Here is a 21,569-nt window from a genome sequence, read left to right as displayed (position 1 = left end):
TATTTGTAACCGAACCTCAACGAGTGGTAGTAAGCCGCATGGGCGGTCACAAGAACCCTCAGGTTCAACACAGGGCAAAGGCAGGGAGGTTGGCTGTGAAGAACAACCGAGATGTTTGCATTTTTTATACAATCTATTGAAGAATTTGAGTTCGTATCAAGTTCGTAAATTAAATTCAAATGGAAATAATACAGTAAAACCAAAATAACTCTGAAACTATAAATGCCTTAGATACACCTAGCTGCTCAGGCAAGCTATAATGTAACTTTAGGCTGTAAGTTTGAAAATAATTCTGTCGAGAGTCAAAAATTGACAAACAACAGTAAAAAAAAGGTTACTCCAAGTTATTTATTAATAACTATCAAAAATCAGAGAAATTTCACATCTCAGGTACAATAATTACTTCTTAAAATGGAAAACCTACATGAAAACAATGTGAGTGGCCCACAGGGAATCCACGCACTACCTTAACAGAGTCAAAGAAAGTAATAATAATGAAGATATCATCAGAGGACAGATACCGTAATAATTCCACATCAGTCAGTGTTTAAGTACCGGTAAAAGAAAAACCTATCCAAGTATCGTTTGTGAAATATGAATATAAATACAAGTAGCACAGTTTAATTTGGTTATGAAATCAACCAAAACAGACAAAGCTAAACACCTTTATAACAAGCCTATAGGTTGCTAATTATAAAACATTTTAATGATATATAATTTATTCCAAACAAGCTACTTAAAGAAATCTATTTCATATTTAATTTCAAAATAAGCACATTTCCCAATGAATCTTTTATGAACAAAATGAAACAAGATTTGCATACAGTTATTAATAGACAGCAGACAGTAAACTCTGAATATAAAATCATATGACAAGTATAACTTAAACTTAATATGAAATTGAAAGAAGTAGAAATTGTAAATTAAACATATTATAATCCAGATAAGTGTAATAAACTTTTATAGCACGGGAAAATGTAGTAACATGTACCCAACAGTCTACACTATAGACTTCCGTCATAATGAGTTGGTAGAACCCGTTACATATTTGAATAAATGCTTATGTGTCACAGCTCTACCTTTGAGGACATAGATCTGATACACAAGCATAAACATTTTCCGAGGGATCCCAAAGGAGAAATCAAGTTTCCTCTCTGAAATTATTTGTCCATTCAAAAAATTGTCATTGTGTTAGTATGGGCTTTTATATGTCTGAAGAATTTCACTTGTCATTCATGGCGTAGCAGGGCTCTCATTTTCTTCAGTTTAGTATTTTGTGAGTATAAAATTTTATGTACATCAGTTCAAAAAGATGTTAGAGTCCTGATTAAACTGATGAAATGCTATGTGTATGAAAAACACATTGAATACGCAACAGGATTTCATTGTTTGCATGTTTGGGCAATCTGTTCATTATTTAGCATGCTTGAGAGGTTAATTTTCATTTATGAATTAACTATAAAAGGAATACAACGCAGATCAATTTTGTCCACAAAAATTTGGAATCATGAATTGACTAGCAAAACCAAAAGAGTGAATTTCATTACTCCTTCACTAATTAATCTGCAAATAAAGTTATTATTTATGCTTTCTGGATGTTCATAGAGAGCGATCAGTGAAAAAAAGAAGATATTTCACTGTCTCAAACAGTAAAATAACATTTTGATATTTTTCAATGTTTTGAAAGTTTGGCCCGCTCTCAATTTCATATTTAATAACAGCAGGGACACTTATTCATTGACGACATTTCCAAAGTGTGTTTCGTTTGCATACAATTTGACATATTTTTCCAAAAAACTACAATATTCTGTCATTGAAAATCCTTTTTAGGCATGTAGTAAAAAGAAAAATTGCCAAGCATGAAATAGCTTTTGGTGTTAACTTGATGAAATATATTACGATCTTACACAGAAACACAAAATTATCCTTAAATTGTCAATTTATTTCTGCTTGAAACTTAAAGCTGCACTCTCACAGATTGAACGTTTTGACAACTTTTTTGTCTTTGAACAAGCCATTTTTTTGCAAAAATCCATGGAAACCAGTTAAATAAGACTGCTGACAAAAAATTAGTTCGCAGATATTACATTTAAGTTCAAAATTTAATGTTTTATGCACTTTTTTTTTTAAACTGTTAGTAACGGCTTATGCATTTTTTATACACTTATATTTACACAAAAATTTGCTCGTTCCAAAAAGTTGTAAAAATGGTATATCTGTGAGAGTGCACCTTAAAATAGTATTTAGGATTTAATAATTTTGCCGAACATTATAAGGTGTCCCATTTTAAGAGCTGATAGGTTGTTGAGTCCCCAGGCGCATAGCTGCCTATAATTGCTATATCTTTTCGAGTATTGACCATTTTTCAGTACTTTAAGCACCTCAGAATGCACAATAAGGCAACATGGTTTTCCATGCCCCTGACACCCCTTGGCACATGTTTTAAGAATCCACACGAAAAGAAGGCTAGCTATGCCCCTGGTCCCTGCATGAAATTTTGTGTCCCCAAATCCATAGACACCGTAAAGGTGTTAGTGTGGAGCACAGGGACACAAGGAAAAGACCATACAGTATTTAACTGTATCAATTTAAGTGAATGCAAGTACCTGCCTTAGGCTTGATTGCACAAATTGATTTAGATCTACCAAACCAGTTACCAAGTTTTATAGAATTTGCTACAGCTTATTAAGTAATTGACTTCATTATTAACAATTTGTATTGATTAAACATGATTATATTAACTTGTACTGCAGCAGACAGGGCGTAGCCAGCATTACACACTTGAATTTGAAAAATTAAAATCAAATTTAAAAAATGGCCAAACATGGCATCGAAGTCGAGGGCTCAGCTATTTTTTGACATCAGAATAAAGGAAAGATCTGCTATAGAAAGCATTGTTTCTCTGTGTTAGATAGCTTACAGAGCCTAAAAAAATCACTTGGTTACTACAGTCAGCAGCCTCTAACCTATAAATCTCTCCAAATACACATCAGTGCTGTGAGTGTGTAACATGTTAGTTAGATATTTCCTACAGTTACAGGGATACCCACTCCCATACCCTCCCACATATGTGCGTAACATTCAGTAAAGCCCGGCTACGCCCCTGGCAGATCTACTAAAGTAAACCTGGGAGGAAAATTGCACCCGGTGTGGGGCTCGAACCCACGACCGATGGAACACTAGCACGGCGCTCTAACCAACTGAGCTAACCGGGCGGCTGGTTCATACCCACACACACTACTGGTTGAGAAGCAGTTTCCGACAGTTTTTAAACGTTTTTATTGAATTACTTATACATGTTTAAATATCTACTGAAAAGTGTTCACATTTTATATAACTACAGCTCAAGCTGCTATTGTCGATATATTTCTTACATGTGTGACGTCACATATAGTGTATCTAATAGGGGCGCGAAGAGGGTACTTACATTGTTCTGATTAGCTTGTGATGAGAAGCAGTGTCCGACAATTTGAATGCGGGGCATATTTGAGGTGCCTGTTGTGTGTTTCTATTATCCGTTTATTTAATAAACTAAATATAAGACTGTAATAAGAGAAATGTAATTTAGTTTTTCAGCATTTACGAAAAATTTAAACCATAAAATTTACGACATTCAACTCATACTCGAAATCAGGCAGAGACTGAATATCAATGATTTTTTTATTCATTTCTGATGGAAACTTGTGTTTGTATACAATTAAGTGAATGTGGATGCGAAACAAGCATTACACCAGTGTTCACAAATATGTACACAATGATCATCGTTTGTATAAGTCAATTAAGGAAAACCTTGTAGCAATTCATAGATATGCAAATTAGGTTCACACGCATGCGCAATACGCTGCGCGTGCAGATCCCCCACGTGCAAGTTTGTGTACAAATTGAAAAATAAACATTAAACATTAAATATAATAAAAGTTTCTTACGTGTCTCGGTAAGAATTTCAACTTTTGATTGCCTAGTTACCATATAGCTGAATTGCAGTACCTTCTTTATGAAAATCTAAGGAAGGTACGCGAAAAAGCGATTTGTCGGAAACTGCTTTCCGTCGGAAACTGCTTCTCAACCAGTACACTACTGTATTTTTCGACTGTAAATAAATCCCTGCAAGATCCCGCCAAAATTTTACACGTAAAAACACAGAACATATCAAAACGATTTCCTTGAAAAGGACATGATGTGTGATGCAATGAAAAAAAAAAATGTACAAATATGAACTTAGGCGTGCACATACAATATATATGTACCTTAACTTCTGGAATCGTCTGTCTCTAATACTCTCAGTAACCCTAATGGTGGTAACTTTCAAAACACGACGGGTAACTCTTTAGAAACTATGAAGGCTGTTCACAACTAAATGTTTGGTCGTACAAGATTTGTCTGGATTACCTACCCATTTAAATACAGTTGACTTTGACTTTGAAGTTATGTAACTTTGATATAGATCGCTTGGTACCAAACAAAAATTATAATTGTTTGTCTCAGGAAAATAACATAAAGCTATTTTTTACATTTTTTTTTAGTTTTTGGCAAAAATCGGGGAACTACGATTTTTATCAAAATCTGAAAATAGTGTTAGTTTTGGCGAAAATAACATTTTGACAAAAATATAGTTAGTTTTTGTCGAAATGAAGTTTTTTTTCGCGAAAAATAGATATTGATAAAAATAGGAAAATATGCTTACTTTTGTTCTCGTAAATGACAATTTTTAATCCAAAATATCATAATATTTTTATTTGGTCTACATAACACATATTACGGATGCATTAATGGTACGAAACAATAATGTTTTTTAAGTTTGAGTAAATTTAACAATGATAATTGAAAGTACATTAACATGTTTCTGATGATCACACCTTAATCTGAAATGTGCAACATCACACGGTTATACACACCTGTTTGTCATTAACCAGATTAAGTTAATGATAATGACCCATAATTGTAGACCGTCATTGTTACTGAAGCAGGTACTCGACAAAACTAAATGAAATAAAAAAGGAATGTCCGACAACTTAAAGGAGATGCCGACATGTCGTTTTGTATATATGCCTATAAAAAAACATAACCTGTCCAAACTCTCACATTCTCCAACCCGGTTTGCACGGCCATACATGGCAAAAATAATATTATGCAGCGACATTTACTTTATTTTCAATAAAATATTATTTTTGCCTTATTTATCATGCTTCAAAAAACCTGGGGCGGCACCTGTGGTTGGTTTACATGGATCCACTGTGCCACATATCGGCACCTTATAAATATCCAAATTCAGAAAAGCCCCCATGTGCCAGCTCAATGGGTAGCACCAGGTTACGAAGTCCTAAAAAAAACAATTAAACAACAACAATAGGACACTATTAGTATTATTTTAAAACAAACTTCTTTTTTTCCCTTTGAATGTCCACAAAAAGATGAAGGGAAAGACACTCGCAAACTAATTCATTTATTCAACAACACACGAACCATGGCAAGAGCACCTCCACGTGGTGTGGCCTGGGTGTAGATGGATACTTTTCTACCACTTATGATTAGAAAAGTAATCTATCTACAACTAAGCGCTCTTATAAAATAATATCTTAGTATGTTCTCATTTTTTACCAAATGTAATCTTATTTTTGCCCAAAATAGCCTTATTTTCGATGAAAAAAACATAATTGATGCTAAATGACCATCATCTTAATAAAAGAATGTTATAAACTTTTAGTTTTAATCACAAAAAGAATCTAACTCATTACAAACATTTCTAATATTATTTTCTCGAAAATAACCTTATTTTCGAATTTAGTAAAAAATGCTATTTTCGCAAAAAAAAACTTATTTTCTAATCTTAGTAAAAAATGCTATTTTCGCGAAAATAGCCTACTTTTAGAAGGTGACCCGTTATGCGGACTTACGATTGACGATATTACTATTATACTGATGTTATTTGCTGATGATATGGTTATTTTTGGTAAAACTGTTGATGAATTACAAAAACGAATTGGTAATTTTAATTATCTTGGTACTGTTTTTAACTTTACTGGATCTTTTGTTTTGAACCAAGAAACCATTGCAGGGAAGGGTCTTAAGGCACTAAATGTACTTATTAATAATACTAAATATTATAATTTCAAACCTAGCGTACTTTGCCAATTATTTGACGCTTTTGTAAGTGCCACGTTGAATTATGGATGTGAAGTGTGGGGTTTTTCCAAATCAAAATAAATTGAGCGTATTCACTTGAAGTTTTGCAAAAACATACTTGGGGTTAAAACGAGCTCAATGCAATATGGCCGTTTATGGGGAATTATGTAGATACCCATTATATGTAAATATATATGGTAGAATTATAAAATTTTGGTGTAAGACTATTTCTTCAGATAATATTATTATAAATAAGCTATACAATGATATGTTAGGCAGTCTTGCAAACCGTAATAATTGGGCTAATGATGTAAAAACTTTGTTAGATAACTATGTGTTTTCTTGTGTGTGGTTAAACCCAAACTCTGTTAATTTGAAAAGTTTTTATATTGTGTTTAAAAATAGATGTTTTACAAAAAAAAAGAATGGCTTTGTCTAAGCTAAGATTGTCGTCACATAAATTACATATTGAAACAGGAAGATATGGCCGTAATAGAATTGAAAGGGCTGATCGTAATTGTATTTTGTGTAACTCTAACGATATAGAAGACAAATACCACTTTGTCATAATATGCCATGTGTATAACAATATCAGCAAGGAGTTGATAAAAACAATCTATGTTAGAAACCCAAGTATGTACAAATTTGTTGAATTAATGAAATCGCAAAATATAGTCGAAATAAGAAATCTTAGTAAAAACATACACAAAGCATTTCTTTTAAGAAATTCTGTGATCAATAATATGATCTAGTCTATACAGAAATATATGACATTAGCCTCCCAAATCCCTATTATCCTGGTATTGCATATATTAATCATTTACATTTAGTTTAGGTATTTACCATATGTATAAAGTAATAAGCAATATTATGAATTATCTGTGTTTATTTCTTTCTCTTTTCGTTCTTATTTTGCCATGTATCATTGTGACCTTAATAATTATTATTTGACATATCATGTTTTGTCAAGAAACTGTTATTTACATGTTTACGACAATAAACTACTCTGCTTGTCTGTCTGTCTGTCTGTCCTATTTTCGTATTTTAGTCATACCCGCTATTCCACACTGATTAGGTGAACACATAAGATATTTGACTCGCATATATTTGCGATTTTCACCAAGACGAAGTCCATTGAATTTTATTTTAATTATGTATTCAACTTTAATTATAATATTTCTAAAATAAATTTCAATGAAGGCAACGAACACAATATTCATACTGTACAGTATTTTTGGAAAAACAAAACGCCACACTGAGATTGCACTTGCACACAAGTTTATATAACTGAAACCACAAATAATAAAAACGCAAAAAAATCATACGCACACGTACGCAAGCATCATAGTGTATAATCTTTAACAAACTGATCGTATCAATTGAGGTATATATCGACACAATTCCAAGGTTATACATGACTTCTTAACTATCGGACACTTTGACTATTAGTATCTCGATGTATTCTTATAGTTTTTAGAACAGTTCAGAGGTATAGTAGCCAACATTCGGCTGCAGGCCATGTTCATATTTGTCATACGTCTTCCCCACTATGTACATGCGTAAATGGATATGCTTTTAATAAAGATTTTTTCACCCATGATTGACCAGTTTTTCTGGTGGTGAACTAGATCTCGGTCACATGTTCACGAGGCTCAGAGATCGCAATTGATTGAACCTACAATGATAACTGCTGGGCGCGAGGAACACGAGCAGCCAAACCTACTGTGAGTCAGAGACGATAAACGGAGAGCATGCAATTAAAAAGGTCGTAAACATTCTTCGGGTTTAAGTAATAAAAAATATGATCACGTGTGTCTCAAATTGTAACAACAAAGGAAGCATAATGTAGTTATTCATTCAAAATTTGTTTAAAAGATTCTTGAAAAAAGAATACCGCTTTTTGGTCCTATAGTAGACGTTGAAGGTGTTACACTTATCGTTACCGTCAATGTACAGTTCCAATAAAAGCGAGACTTCTGTGTTCATATTTAGGATGTAGTTTGTCCTTCCGAATGAAATCTGTTCCGGAATGTATTCATAGGGAAGTCGTCAGTTAACCCATTGGTACACTCAGTGTAGGTGGATGTCGGGGTTAGCCCAGTGTTGCTAAATTTCGGGGCAGGCAAATTGGCACAGTTAGTGTCGGTGAATTTTGGAGTTAGCCCATTGGCACAGTCAGTGTTGCTGAACAGTGTGTGTATACCACGTGATAAATTACGTCATAAATGCTACGTCGGAAGGAACATTTTGCTTCGAATGAAGACTTTTAACAAATATAACTTTTCTATTTCTTTACCCTTTTAAATGAAAAATAGCGCAGTCTACGCCGCTTACGAAGCCCTGTCTTCGGTCTTTTACCAGAGTTTGATTGAGAGTTAAGTTTCTTTAAACACTTCGACAAACCTTTTCACAATACGGCCGTCTGACGGAGTACTGTCAAAGCATTATTATGGAAACAGGTTTGTCGAAGTGTTTGATGAAACTAATCACCTTATCAAATTCCGGTAATAAAACTTGAGCGGTGCTCGCCAAGCGGCATAGACTGCCCTTTGTTTCATTTAAAATGGTGTAGTTAAAGAAAAGTTATCTTTGATTTAAGTTTTCATTTTAAGAAAAATATTGCCTTCCGACGTAGAATTTATGACGCAATTATCACGTGGTATACACCCACTGGTGAATGTCTTATTAAATAAAAGAATACCCATGCGATGTTACTTTTTTATTTGATCATATATTGATATATCAATGGAATGGCGTCCTGTGAAAAAACATTACGGAGCTAAAACATATTAACAGTTTAGTTGTTATCATTCGCCTGTTATAATATACGGAGCCCGTTAAACTAGTATTATTGTAGGTATTGGTATTCCTTCAACTTTGTAAAGTTTGGCACAAATAAGGTTTTAACATCAAGATAGCACGGTGATTGTCCTTATTAATAAATACTGTTAACGATTTTTTATGAATAAGAATCTTAAATCTAAGTCATAGTGTATAAAACTAAAGCGTTATATTAATTTAAGCCCTAAAGTGGAATGAACTTAATTAAGAACTGAAATATGTATAATTCTATAGAATGGACTGCATTATTCCTTTTGTGCATACATACAGGACACACGTGTTAGTATTTTTGAAGTATTATTTCACATTTCATTCATGTTGTGGTTTAAATTAGAATGATATATATTATATATAAACATTAAGCCATGTACATATATAACTTCACAGCACATTAAGTGACATCACTACATGCGTAAGTAAACCATTCTTTACAATTAACCTTTTAGAATGGCAATACCATATAATATAAACTTCAACAACACATCCTAATTAGAGTGTGGCAGAATCGGTCAAGGATGATTATTTAATATAATTATATTCTTTACAATTATTGACTGGTTTGATGTGAACATACCGTTGAATATATAGTTTTGCTGAACTCTGAAAGTGATAAAGTCTTAAATCATCCAGTATCGGACATAGGCGGGGCTAATTTAATACGTCATTCGGGTTAGGGTTAGGTAACAGTGACACATAGTCGCAGCCTAATTTTGATATTCATAATAGTTGGCGTGCCATTTTCGTCTTCTACCGTGAATACTGTTCGTTGGCGTTCATTTAAATTTATCTCTGATTTATACTCACAAACAAGCGGGCTCAGTACAAGTAACAAGTGACAGATGTGGACAGACGTTTGACTTGGCTGAGACGGGCGACCTCACGCTCACATTCGATGGCGACCGCCTGGATACGGATAAGGAGCCAGCATGTGCTTACCACTTTAATGTGCGTGATAACAGCGGCACAGTCTGCGTTGAGTTTGTTGTATTCAACATATCAAGTCCACAAACCCACATCCGTGTAAAATACTACGACGGTCCGTACGTGGCTAGCATGCCAACAGAGGTAGGGACTAATATCCTTGTCTTTAAGACGGAGTATCCACATGCTTCTAAGGCAGTGTAGTTGTATATTCTTTGGCCATTTTTGGAGTCATCAGATATGCCTACATGAGGCGTAACATACACAGTGTTTGATTGTAGTTTCACGACCTAATTTAAAGGCTTAAATGCAATTTAGTTTTGATAATTAAAGTCAAATGAGTTAAACATGATCATGTATTAAAATTAATTATTACTTTGCATTAACTTATATTGTGTTTGTGCAGGCGGACGTCTTAGCTCGCCTCGGTCGTGAAACTACAATCAAACACTGTGTTTGCAAAAGCATTTTCGGCTGGAAAGACGCGTAGTGTTCGGGCTAGTGTGAACATTTTATTAAAGAAAAGCTTGTCCTGTTGTCTTTTTTTAGAAAAAAACCCACAAAACTATCACAAAACTACCGACTCATTTTAGAGGGCAGTGAATTGGAAACTAATTTTTAAAAAATGCCTGATTCTAGAAAATAAATAACCGATAACACGGAGCGGTGTTAATGGGCTCTGGCAGTGTTGCATTAATTACTAATTTAAATAAAGTCTACTTTAAACAGAGTCTCCTGTTTTCATGCTTTGGATTTATTTTGTACCTTGAATGTATCTGTCGTGCAGACTGTATTACCTTTATGTAAAGTCGCAGTTTTACGGCGAAACAGTGTATCTGCTATCTTTTAAGGTCATGTTTAATTTCAGAACCCTTACCAAACGAAGTATCATCAACTGCAATACTTTTATGATACTGTTTACAGGAGTTTCGCTACCACAACCTACCGCCAGCAGATCCAATTTGTGCGAAGTTTCGGTCGGTTACTGTAACATTTGAGTCCCGTAATGGATCCGCTTCGGCTGCTTATATTGAAGTGCGTGCTTTTCCAAAAGATGAAGGTAATCGTCTTTATTGGTCATTGATTTAATTAGTTTCGTTTATAAATGTCGTCGTCTTCCAAGTAATCATTATACATTGATATGATCTGTATTTGTGCATCTTTATCATATACACATTAATGTTCTTTTATATTTTAGGGGTAAATCATCCAAGTGCTGACCGTACCCTTGCGGGCGTCTACACAGTAATCGTTATTGTAGTTGTCACCATGGTGACCAGTGTCACTATGGCGATCGTCATTGTCGTTTGCTGCCTTCGGAAACACCAGCTTTTATGCTTCAGCCACCATCTCTCTGATGATGAGAAAAACGGTAATTATGATTGTACTTGAATGTTGTCATAATGAACTCGTGAGCAATTGATGATGATGACCGTGATGATATTCTATGGGCCAAATGAAAAGTATAACAGCCTTGGTTATCATCACTATTGTTTTGTTATTTTAAGGGATATGGTTATCAGACTTAAAGGGCGTGTCGTCGGTCAGAAGTCGACCCGGAACTGCCGCCTCTCGTCCACAGTCTTCTCTTCATGTAAACCAAGAAGAGACGCAGTATGACCTACCAGGATCAGTGTGACCCTGGACAGTCTTAAAGTGTAAATAATGAAATGAAAGCTTTAGTGACTAGCCCAGAAGCCTAAGCCTACTGTAATCCTACTTCATGACAAAGCCCAAAATTAAAAAAATACAACCCTTGAGAATATGAAAAATAAGTTTTAGAATATATAAGCAGTGCTGTCTTTTACTTTCTGCATACTTTTTCTGTAGCTTTTCTGAGTAATTCTAATGATTATTTAACTCCTTGGTAGCCCACACTTATGAAAATACGCATTGTGGTAATACTTTAATTTCTTTCTTACTCTTACAGAGTATGGCAGTTCTTTTAAACACAAACATTTTACAAGGATTTAAAATTTGAGTCGGTCAAATACATTTTATAATATTTTCTATATGACGTCTACCGTGTCAGCAATATCATTGACTTGGTAGAAATGGAATAGAATAACTATTGGACAAAAAGATCAACATTTGATGAATTACTGTTATTAATAACATGCATACAGTTTCTCTGATTGTTTCCACAAAACAAGATGTGCACATGTTTATGCGTACGTACAATCATTATTAGAAAAATCGCAGTTTATTCGTTTTCAGTGAAAGGTGAATAATAAAAAATACTAAGTGAGATTTGAAAGTGTAATTTATTTGTTAAAATGACGATGTAAGATATAAATGGTAGGATTGGATTAGATGCCAATATAGGAAAATATACTTTTGTTAATGCAGCAGGATGCAGTACTATTGACTTAGTTTTATGCTCAAAAAAGATGTTCTGTTGTGTAAACAGTTTTAATGTGTTAGATCCAAACATTCTGTCTGATCATTGTGTTGTTAGTTTTAGCTTGGGATGTTCACAAATTTGTGGTAATAATAGTCTTTGTAATGAAGATGTGAAAATTGATGATACAGTTGATAATATACCATATAAATACATGTGGAGTGATGATAAAAAGAATGATTATGTTAACACATTAAATAATGAAGAGACTACACATATGCTTGAAACACTGTGTGATGACATTGAAAATTCACATAGTAATGATGATATTGATTCCAATTTGAAATCATTCTGTAATATTATAGAAGATATATGTTCACCTTTGTTTAAAAAATATTGTGATAATAATGTTGCACATGTATGTAGAGCAAATGATGGCTTATATTTTGATGATGGTTGTAAAAATTTAAAACACTGTTATTATAAAAATTTAAACATGTATAGAAATTATCCATGTGATGTAAATAGAAAGAATATGGTAGAATCCAGAAGCTTGTATAAGAGTACTGTGAGAAAAAAGTAATGTATGTATGATAAAATGCAGACTAAGAAATTAGAAAGTGTTAGATTATCAAATGCTAAGATGTATTGGAAAATGTTAAAAGGGTCAGCTGTTAAGGAAGAATGTGGTAATTTGTCAAATGCAGATTTTCTACAATATTTTAAGGCTATTAATGACCCAGATTCAACATTTTATCAACCTGATGAAGATATTTTGTATTTTCATGATAGATATATGAATGAAGAATTGAATATTATGTTTGAAGAATTGAATGTACCATTTTCACATGAGGATATTGTTAAGGCATGTAACCAGTTAAATAATGGTAAAGCTGCTGGGCCTGATTATTTGTTAATTGAGTTTTTTAAACATGGTATTAATAGTAATAATTTCTTTATTGTTGTATGTACTTTGTTTAATAAGTTGTTGAGTTGTGGATATTTCCCAGAGGCTTGGTCTGAAGGGTTAATTGTACCTTTGCATAAGAAGGGTGATACGAATGATACAAATAATTATAGAGGTATTACATTATTAAGTACATTTGGTAAATTGTTTACTAAAGTAATAAATAATAGATTAAATTGTTGGGCTGAAAAATATCATGTATATATTGAGGCACAGGCTGGTTTCAGAAAAAATATGGGCACAGTTGACAATATTTTTGTACTACATGGTGTTATAAATTATTTGTTAGAAAATAATAAGAGACTTTATGCAGTTTTTGTAGACTTTACTAAGGCCTTTGATTTTTTAGTGAGAGATGCCATTTGGTATAAACTTTTGAAGTTAGGAATTAGAGGAAATATGTTTAATGTTATTAAATCTATGTGTGCCACTGTTAAGTCTAGAATTAAAATGCATAATACTATTAGTAAAGATGACTTTACATGTATGCTAGGTGTTAGACAAGGAGAAAGCTTATCTCCATTCTTATTTTCTATGTATTTAAATGATATTGAAGAGTATTACATGTTAAATGGTTTTGATGGTATTGATATAGGTATGCTGAAACTGTTTCTGTTATTATATGCAGATGATATTGTTATTATGGCTGACTCTGAAGACCAGTTAAAAAAGGGGTTTGTTGTTACTAGAGCAGTATTGTGATAAATGGAAATTACGTGTTAATTCTACCAAGACTAAAGTTATGATTTTTAAAAAGGGAGGCAGGTTAAGGAAAAAAATTTTTTTTTCTTATAAGGGGGTCAATTTAGAAATAGTTAAACATTTTACATATTTAGGTATTATTTTTACCTGTGGTGGTTCCTTCACCCTCACCTTTGATACTTTAGCAGGACAGGCATCCAAGGCTATTTTCAAGTTAAACTCATATTTAGCTAAGTTTCCATATATGTCTATTAGTAATAAGTTAGATTTGTTTGATAAATTAATCTTACCAATTTTAAATTATGGATCAGAAGTATGGGGATTAAAGGATTCTATTGTTTTAGAAAGAGTACATTTAAATTTTTGCAAAAGATTACTAGGTGTTAAAATTCAAACTCAGAATAACTTTATATATGGCGAACTTGGTAGAACTACATTGTACACTAGGAGAGTTGTTAATGTTATAAGATATTGGTTGAAAGTTATAAAATTAGATGCTCATAAATATGTTAAAGGTATGTATTCTCATATGTGTAGTTATATTGAAACAAGACCTAATTGTAAATCTTGGGCAAATGATGTGTGTTCTTTATTGCAATCTCTAGGCTTTCATTATGTATGGTTAAACCAATGAGTTGGTGATGAAAATATGTTTATATCATTGTTAAAAACAAGACTAAATGATATGTTTATTCAGAATTGGATGTCAGAATTAAATAACTCATCTCGTGCAAGATCGTATACAATGTTTAGTAATTTTATGTTACAACCTTATCTGACAAATGTTAATATGTACAAATTTAGAAAAGACATGTGTAGATTGAGAGTTTCTTCACATAGACTGTCAATAGAGTCAGGCAGATGACACAAACCTGACCCAATACCATATATTGATAGAAAATGTTTGTCTTGTTATGTATTAGAAGATGAATTTCATTTTATTTTAGAATGCTCATTGTATAGTGATTTAAGAAAAACTTATATTAGTAAATATTATTGGACTAGACCAAATGTACCAAAGTTTGTTGAGTTAATGCAATCGGACCATGTTAAAGTGAATAGAAATTTAGCTATGTATATACATAAGGCATTTAATGTTAGAAACCAATACCATTATTACTATGAATAATATGTGTTTTTCATGTACACAATGATCTCTCGCTGTCATATACATGTACATAATGCTATATTGTGTCTCTATTATGACATGAAACATGAATATTTATTTATATGATCATTGGTGATTTATTTGACCATTTGATTACTTACATGCATATAATTCTCTATTTGTAAATGTATACTCATGGACATATTGTCTATTGTATTTGTTAATAAACTAAACTAAAACTATAATCATACAATGTAAAACCATACAACATATGACTTTGCAAAACTAAATAAGAATGAACAGTGCCCAAATAAAATTGTCTAATATCAAAACATGGCCATATAATATATATACATTGTAAGTCAATGAATCATGGCTCATTAATGTGTTTGTATTGCTATATGAGCGACAAAATATAATAACATTGATGAATTTTATTTTGTCTTTAATTATTTTATGATTTTATTTTGTCTTTAATTATTTTATGATTTGCACTAGAAGTTGTTCAAACTATTTAGGACAATGTTTCAATATGACCATCAATACAATTCATATTAGTACATCATATAAATTGTTTTTGGGACATCTGAAAATTAATGATCACGTTGCCGCAACTTTCTTTCCTTTAAAATTACTTTTTGGAACCCCTTATTAATATCAACAATTATCGGAAACTCATACAGTCACGCATTTTTTTTTCACCAAAATATTTTTACTTTATAACGTGTGTACATCTCTCATTAAAAGGTGGGTAACATGAAATAAACATCGCACGAATTGAAAATGTCATTTATTTGTTGAAATGATGATGTAATATTTATTAATGGAAAGGGAAACCATACAACATCTGACAGAAGAATGATTTGTTAAAACTGATTACACCGAAATAAACATGTATTGACAGCTCAAGGACAGATGCTATATTAATCAGATTGTCGAAGTACACAACATGAAAAGGTGACCACTTATATAATATACATAACTATTTACAAACAAAAGTATGCAAGTTCCACGTCATAGACAGAACCCTGAACTGAAGATAAGGGAAACGCATATTCAATAATAAGAGAAAATCTCCAAATCCAGAATTTGTGGAAGCCCAAAGCTAAAAACTTGGTGAAAATGTGGTAGCTCACAGCACTAAAATTAAAAAAATGGTAAAAGCCAACATCTCTTAACTTGGACAAAATTTGTGGATCCACAACTCCCAACTGAAACTATTCTAGGTCCGTGTTAACTAAATGCTAAAAGGATGAGGTCCAGGATGACCTCTCTATATTTAAGCTTGAGAATGCTACTTCGGATTGAAATTTTGTTTATGTCTGATTGATGCACTTAATTTATAGTTGTTTTACTTTATATTCAGTCCAATACCTCCACACAGAGAGCAAAATGTCATAAATATCTCAAAGATTAATTAATCTGCTGGCTTAGAACTTGGCCTAGATCTTGGCTAGCTTCCGGCTTGATGCAACATTAAATCCATGAAAAATGAACGGTACTTAACCTTAAAGTGAGAGATTTCCTTAAAAGAAATGCGACACACATTTTTACTGTTTAAATCAATTGGGGTTGAACTGAAGTGTATATATAGTTGTCATATAAGCGAAACACTTGAAATGGCATTGTTGATAGAAGCAATTGTCGCAAACGCATGAACGCATATATATTATATTTCATCAAAATAAATGTTTCTTATGAAAATTATTCTTAATATGAGCTAGAAATACTATAGGACGGAAAACACACATAAGTCGAGACTTCTATTATTGGTCGATTTTTTATCAATATGGTTTAATGACTGTTCTCCGTGTGTGTAGCAGGTGGACTCTGTTCCGCCCCAACAGGCAAGTGAAATTGTCAACCGTCGACAGCCTTAGATGTCCCATTGAGAACCTAAGTGAAAATGAAATGATGTGTATATATGATACGTGCTATGAATACATGTTGAACTTGTTATAACTGGTACAGATATTTGAATGTATATCATGAAAATATAATTTAGCTTACGCCCGTTCTAAGGATGTTTACAGGGTTGCATACACCATAGCTGTCAATTTGATAAAAAATTCAATCAAACCGGGACCGCCGTTTTCAAAACCCTAGATGTAATGCATGCAATTGAAGGTTCTCTATTTCAGATTGCATTAATCTGCCTTAGGTATTCTATGTTTAAGTTTCAAGTTAGAAGTTTCAGGCTAGGTCCAGATTCTCATAACAGATGGTTTAATAGCAAAGTCGACATACAAGGTTTCTATGGTTGTTCGATTCATCAATGCTTCGAGTCTCTGAATGCTGAAAGAGGAATACGTATGTGAATGGTTTTGAGAAAATATATTTCAGTGAAATATAATGTTTTAATGTTCTGCATATATGTTCCTGGATAGCATCCGGGTGAGGCCTTCTATTGAATATATTTTGGAATATATTGAGACATAACATCAATGTTAAAATGACTTTTTACCTAAAAAATATGCTATGCTTACATTTAAGAATTTCTCTGCATTCGAACTTCTCTGCAAAATAAAATATGTTAAGGAAATAAGGAAATACAACTATTGGCTGGATATAAATGCATCCGTCTAATTTTGAAACACTACCGTCAGATTTTCTTGAATTTACCAATAACACTGGGTACATGTTCTCGAAGTTGTTGTACCAAAATCAATACAAATAAATCAAGCACAGTGGCAAACAGACTTTCCTTGGCCATATTTCCATATAACTGGTATCTTACAAATATTCAATAATTATTGCATTCATTGTAATTGTACATACACTTTACAATAAAATGAACTCATCCTGATTTCTTTTCTTTCTGAAGTCTAATTTGCTTAGTTCAACATAAACGTTTCTTCAAGACGACATCGACTAGGAATATTTTGAATTAATGAAAACAATACGACAGCAAGCTTACGTATTGGATCTGATCGTAGAATTCCAAACGAAAAAAAGGTCTGCGTCTCATTTGACATCTGTTTCGTATCTGTACGTGTGTAATAGTTTATTATTGTCAGTGCATACTGTTTCTGTTTGCAAATTTTATTATCACTATAAATTTGAACAGTAAAGATGCAAGCAGCCGAACTTATTTTAAACATATTAAACACATTGTTATGTAAAAAGACAGGTTTACCTTTTTACTCAAAGCACAACGGAAGAGAAAAATAAAGAAACCCTGAAAGTAATAAAACTCTATATACTAATATATACAGCCAATTCGAAAACATTCAATAGCGATTGTATTTAAATACAATAAATCGACAGCGAATAGTTTAAATACATTACCACACATGTGTAATGAGAGCATTTAAACAGGCTGACCTGAAGACCGTTGCAAATGGAAAAGAGATATTGAAGGAAGTAAAGATCTTCGTTGATGTAGAATATGCCCAGAATCCATGACACACCCATCAGGGGTACTAGTACACAGAGCGAACGAAGGCTGGTCCTATAAAAGATAGTTGCGTTCAATTGAGAAAAATATGCAAGAATATGCGAATGTTTAATGACAATGCGTAAGCAGTTCAATTAAAAAAAAATCTGGCAAAATGTCACAGAGAGTCACAATTGCTCCATATTGAATTCGAAGACTTGACTTACTTTATTTTTTCTGGCATTTTCTTAGTTCCCATTGCTTTAATTCCCAGCATTTTGCTGAATACAAGGATCACCCATAACGTGTTCAACTGAAATATAATTCAATAGTAAAGAAAGATGGTACAAGACACACAATACAATTAGAATTCACATTGAACACTTACTGAAATAATGATCAAGGCAGGGGCTACAAACGCCCATATTACACCACGTGATAGAGACAACCAGCAGCTGAAACGAATATTTTGCAACTTATTAATTATCATTTAAAGAAATGCCAATTTAAAAGGAATTGTATTGTTCTGTTGAAACTGTTCGACAATATTTGTGTTTATATACATTAGTAGAAACCAACTTTGCTCACAAGTCAGTATTTCCATATCCTTGTGTCTGGATTGCTCCGAGTGATATTCCTACAATGACTGCTGGTGAAACTATTGATATGGTAAGAATAACATTAGTGTTTGTATCTAAACATGTACATAGATGCATATCATTATTATCACTAATAACGTAAATGATTTTTGATAAATTCCGTTACATCGATTCTAGTTTTAATACTTATGATTTTAACTGTTTGGTATAGAAATCCTGACAGTAATGTATGTGGAAATGAAACGCCCACAGTGCTATATTTATTTTACAACATTCTCTGTGTAAAATACCCCATGAGGTAATGACAAGCTGTCTCGCCCTTGATCTTGAAGGAAATACATGATGAAGGATTTTGTTTGCAATTATTATTCCCTCCGCCAGCATCAAACAAAACACGACCAAGTATAAATAGTGCAACAAGCCAGCAACAACCTTACAAAACTCCTGTTCAACAATATAAACTGTAGTTGAAAACGAAATATATGTATACTTTCATTGACAAGTACATTATATCCCATAAATAGGTAAAAACACACAACTTGTTCTTGTTTAGAGAACAGAATGTACCAACAGTTCATGTACTATTTCTTCGAAAAAAACTACATTGCTTTCTGTTCTGTCGACTCCGGCCAGGAAAATGATGTATGAGAACAACAGGGTAATACAGAGGTTCAGAAGCAACACAGCAATATCGTTCTTCAAGTTCCTACAATATAACATATGTTTCATATATTTATATATAATAATTTCACCCAACCCACGAAAACCACGAACATTAATGATTTCATAGTAAAAAATTAGTTTACAGAATACATTTCACTTACCTCCATAAACAAATGTACACAATAAATGTTAATAGAAGACACAGCATGGATACAGCAATACCAACAATGGAAATTATGCGCAAAGATATTGACTCGGCATCTGCCTAAAACACAAACATCGTTATCTTTTAACGCCAATATATAAGAGCAAAAGGCATGTTAACGTTCATCTTCTTCACACGGTCTATATCAAATTTGTATACATCCTTTACATTGATCCTTCTCGAATACCTGCACGAATGGGCTCATCAGCACAGCAAAGTTAGTAAGGTGATTGCATTCACAGACTGTCTCGTTTGCTGAGGAAGACCGTCTGTTGACCACCGTCCTGCTTGTCCTTTCCTAAAAAAGTACAAACGTTTAGATTACCTTGTTACTAAACTGCCAGTCCTAACAGTGGTCTTAAGATATTGCATGATTTAACTAATTTGAAACAGATGTTTTAATAAGAAAATTGTATATATAATTCAGAAGAAAACTCGCATGATTCCTGCTCACTTGCGGAATTTCCAGTAGTTACATGATGGTTCTGACAAGTTCGTCTGCAAAAAGAACATACCTTATTCTTTGAGGTATTCTTAAACGATGTAAATACAAAGCTCATTACGGTCCAATTTTCACGCTGTATACATTTGGACAATTGGTAAATGCCGGTAATGCTTTATACATACCAGTAAATGGGGAATCATAGCTTCATTTACTGATGCTTTAAAATGGTAATTAGTCGAGCACAACCACACATTTATATGAAGAAAACAAATGACTTTTAACCTACCAAGAAATCACCGAAAGCTATTCTGATTGGAGGATCCAGTTCAGCAATAGCTGGTGTAATTGTCAACGACAACACAGGGCCGTTTATTTCTTTTCGACTCGCGTCTCTAAAACAATTTGTTGTGTGTTTAACACATATTCAAACCAAACGTATATAAATAATTCAAGCAAGCCCATGCTTTATATGATGCCAAAAATGTAGATTTAAAATTGGACTGAATTTAGACAAAACAAACATTTAATATGGTACTATTCTTTACGAAAGTCGTTGTAACATTTTACTTATCATGAAAGACAAACTCTGTTGTATATCCAGTTGTTTGTGATGGTAGAATATCTGACATGTCACGATACATTACAACTGTGGTGATGTAGGTATTACCTCCTGAAAAGAGATGTTACTTATTTACCTTACCATTATTTAATATCATTTCTTAAATTGTTCGGATCAATTAGATGGTAGTTGGATGAATACGACACATCGAAGTTTAGGTAAAATTGATTGTAATTATAAGTACAATGTATCTGGTGTCGGAAATGCTTTATCCAAATGGACATTCTTTTTTCAAACGTACAATTTCAAGACGTTTGAAAACTATATTTAATTAATAGTCAATACTATGTATTGTGCTATGAATACACAGTGATCAATTGTACATTACCTTCTAATGCATCATCCTCTAACTTCAATTTACTGTTAGAATCATAAATCCAATCTTTCCTAGAATCGGGTGTACTATCAGAGGAAGATTTTGCAGGAAACTCAACATCTTTCTTGATCGTTTTCACTTCCAATGCGACATTTGGCTTGATGATTGTGACAGATGTATCATCACTAGTTAGATTACTTCTTCTTAGAGCAGATCCCAAGGAATCGACTATTGCAAATATCTTTTCTGCAGCATTGTTATTCTGATAAATTAGAAAATGCACCAGGTTTCATATTAATTAAATATCAACTTTACAAATTGGAGTGAAGTAAGTCACTACAAG

General features: G+C 32.9%; 1 protein-coding gene and 1 long non-coding RNA gene across 2 annotated transcripts; both read right to left on the bottom strand.

Annotated features, from left to right (window-relative positions):
* Window positions 1–17,890: 17,890 nt before the first annotated feature.
* On the bottom strand, window positions 17,891–19,273 carry LOC128236945 (adhesion G-protein coupled receptor D1-like). Its single transcript, XM_052952084.1, has 6 exons — window positions 19,269–19,273; window positions 18,768–18,834; window positions 18,607–18,692; window positions 18,328–18,454; window positions 18,140–18,181; window positions 17,891–17,989 (listed from the first exon to the last, which is right to left on the bottom strand). Exons 1-6 carry the CDS (start codon window positions 19,271–19,273, stop codon window positions 17,891–17,893), a joined length of 426 nt encoding a protein of 141 aa, XP_052808044.1.
* A 1,332-nt stretch (window positions 19,274–20,605) lies between these two features.
* LOC128237162 (uncharacterized) lies at window positions 20,606–21,325 on the bottom strand. Its single transcript, XR_008261511.1, has 3 exons — window positions 21,239–21,325; window positions 20,877–20,961; window positions 20,606–20,683 (listed from the first exon to the last, which is right to left on the bottom strand). It is a non-coding gene; the product is annotated as an uncharacterized LOC128237162 (long non-coding RNA).
* Between the last annotated feature and the right edge of the window lie 244 nt (window positions 21,326–21,569).

Source organism: Mya arenaria, chromosome 6, assembly GCF_026914265.1.
Source record: "Mya arenaria isolate MELC-2E11 chromosome 6, ASM2691426v1".
In the NCBI taxonomy this organism is placed as follows: Eukaryota; Metazoa; Mollusca; class Bivalvia; order Myida; family Myidae; genus Mya; species Mya arenaria.
This window is presented reverse-complemented; position numbering and strand designations above follow the sequence as displayed.

Coding starts and splice junctions, on each gene's coding strand:
- LOC128236945 (XM_052952084.1), bottom strand. Junction 18,693..18,767: donor CTGCCTTGATCATTATTTCA/GTAAGTGTTCAA, acceptor ATTATATTTCAG/TTGAACACGTTATGGGTGAT. Junction 17,990..18,139: donor GTTGTGCTTTGAGTAAAAAG/GTAAACCTGTCT, acceptor ACACACGTACAG/ATACGAAACAGATGTCAAAT.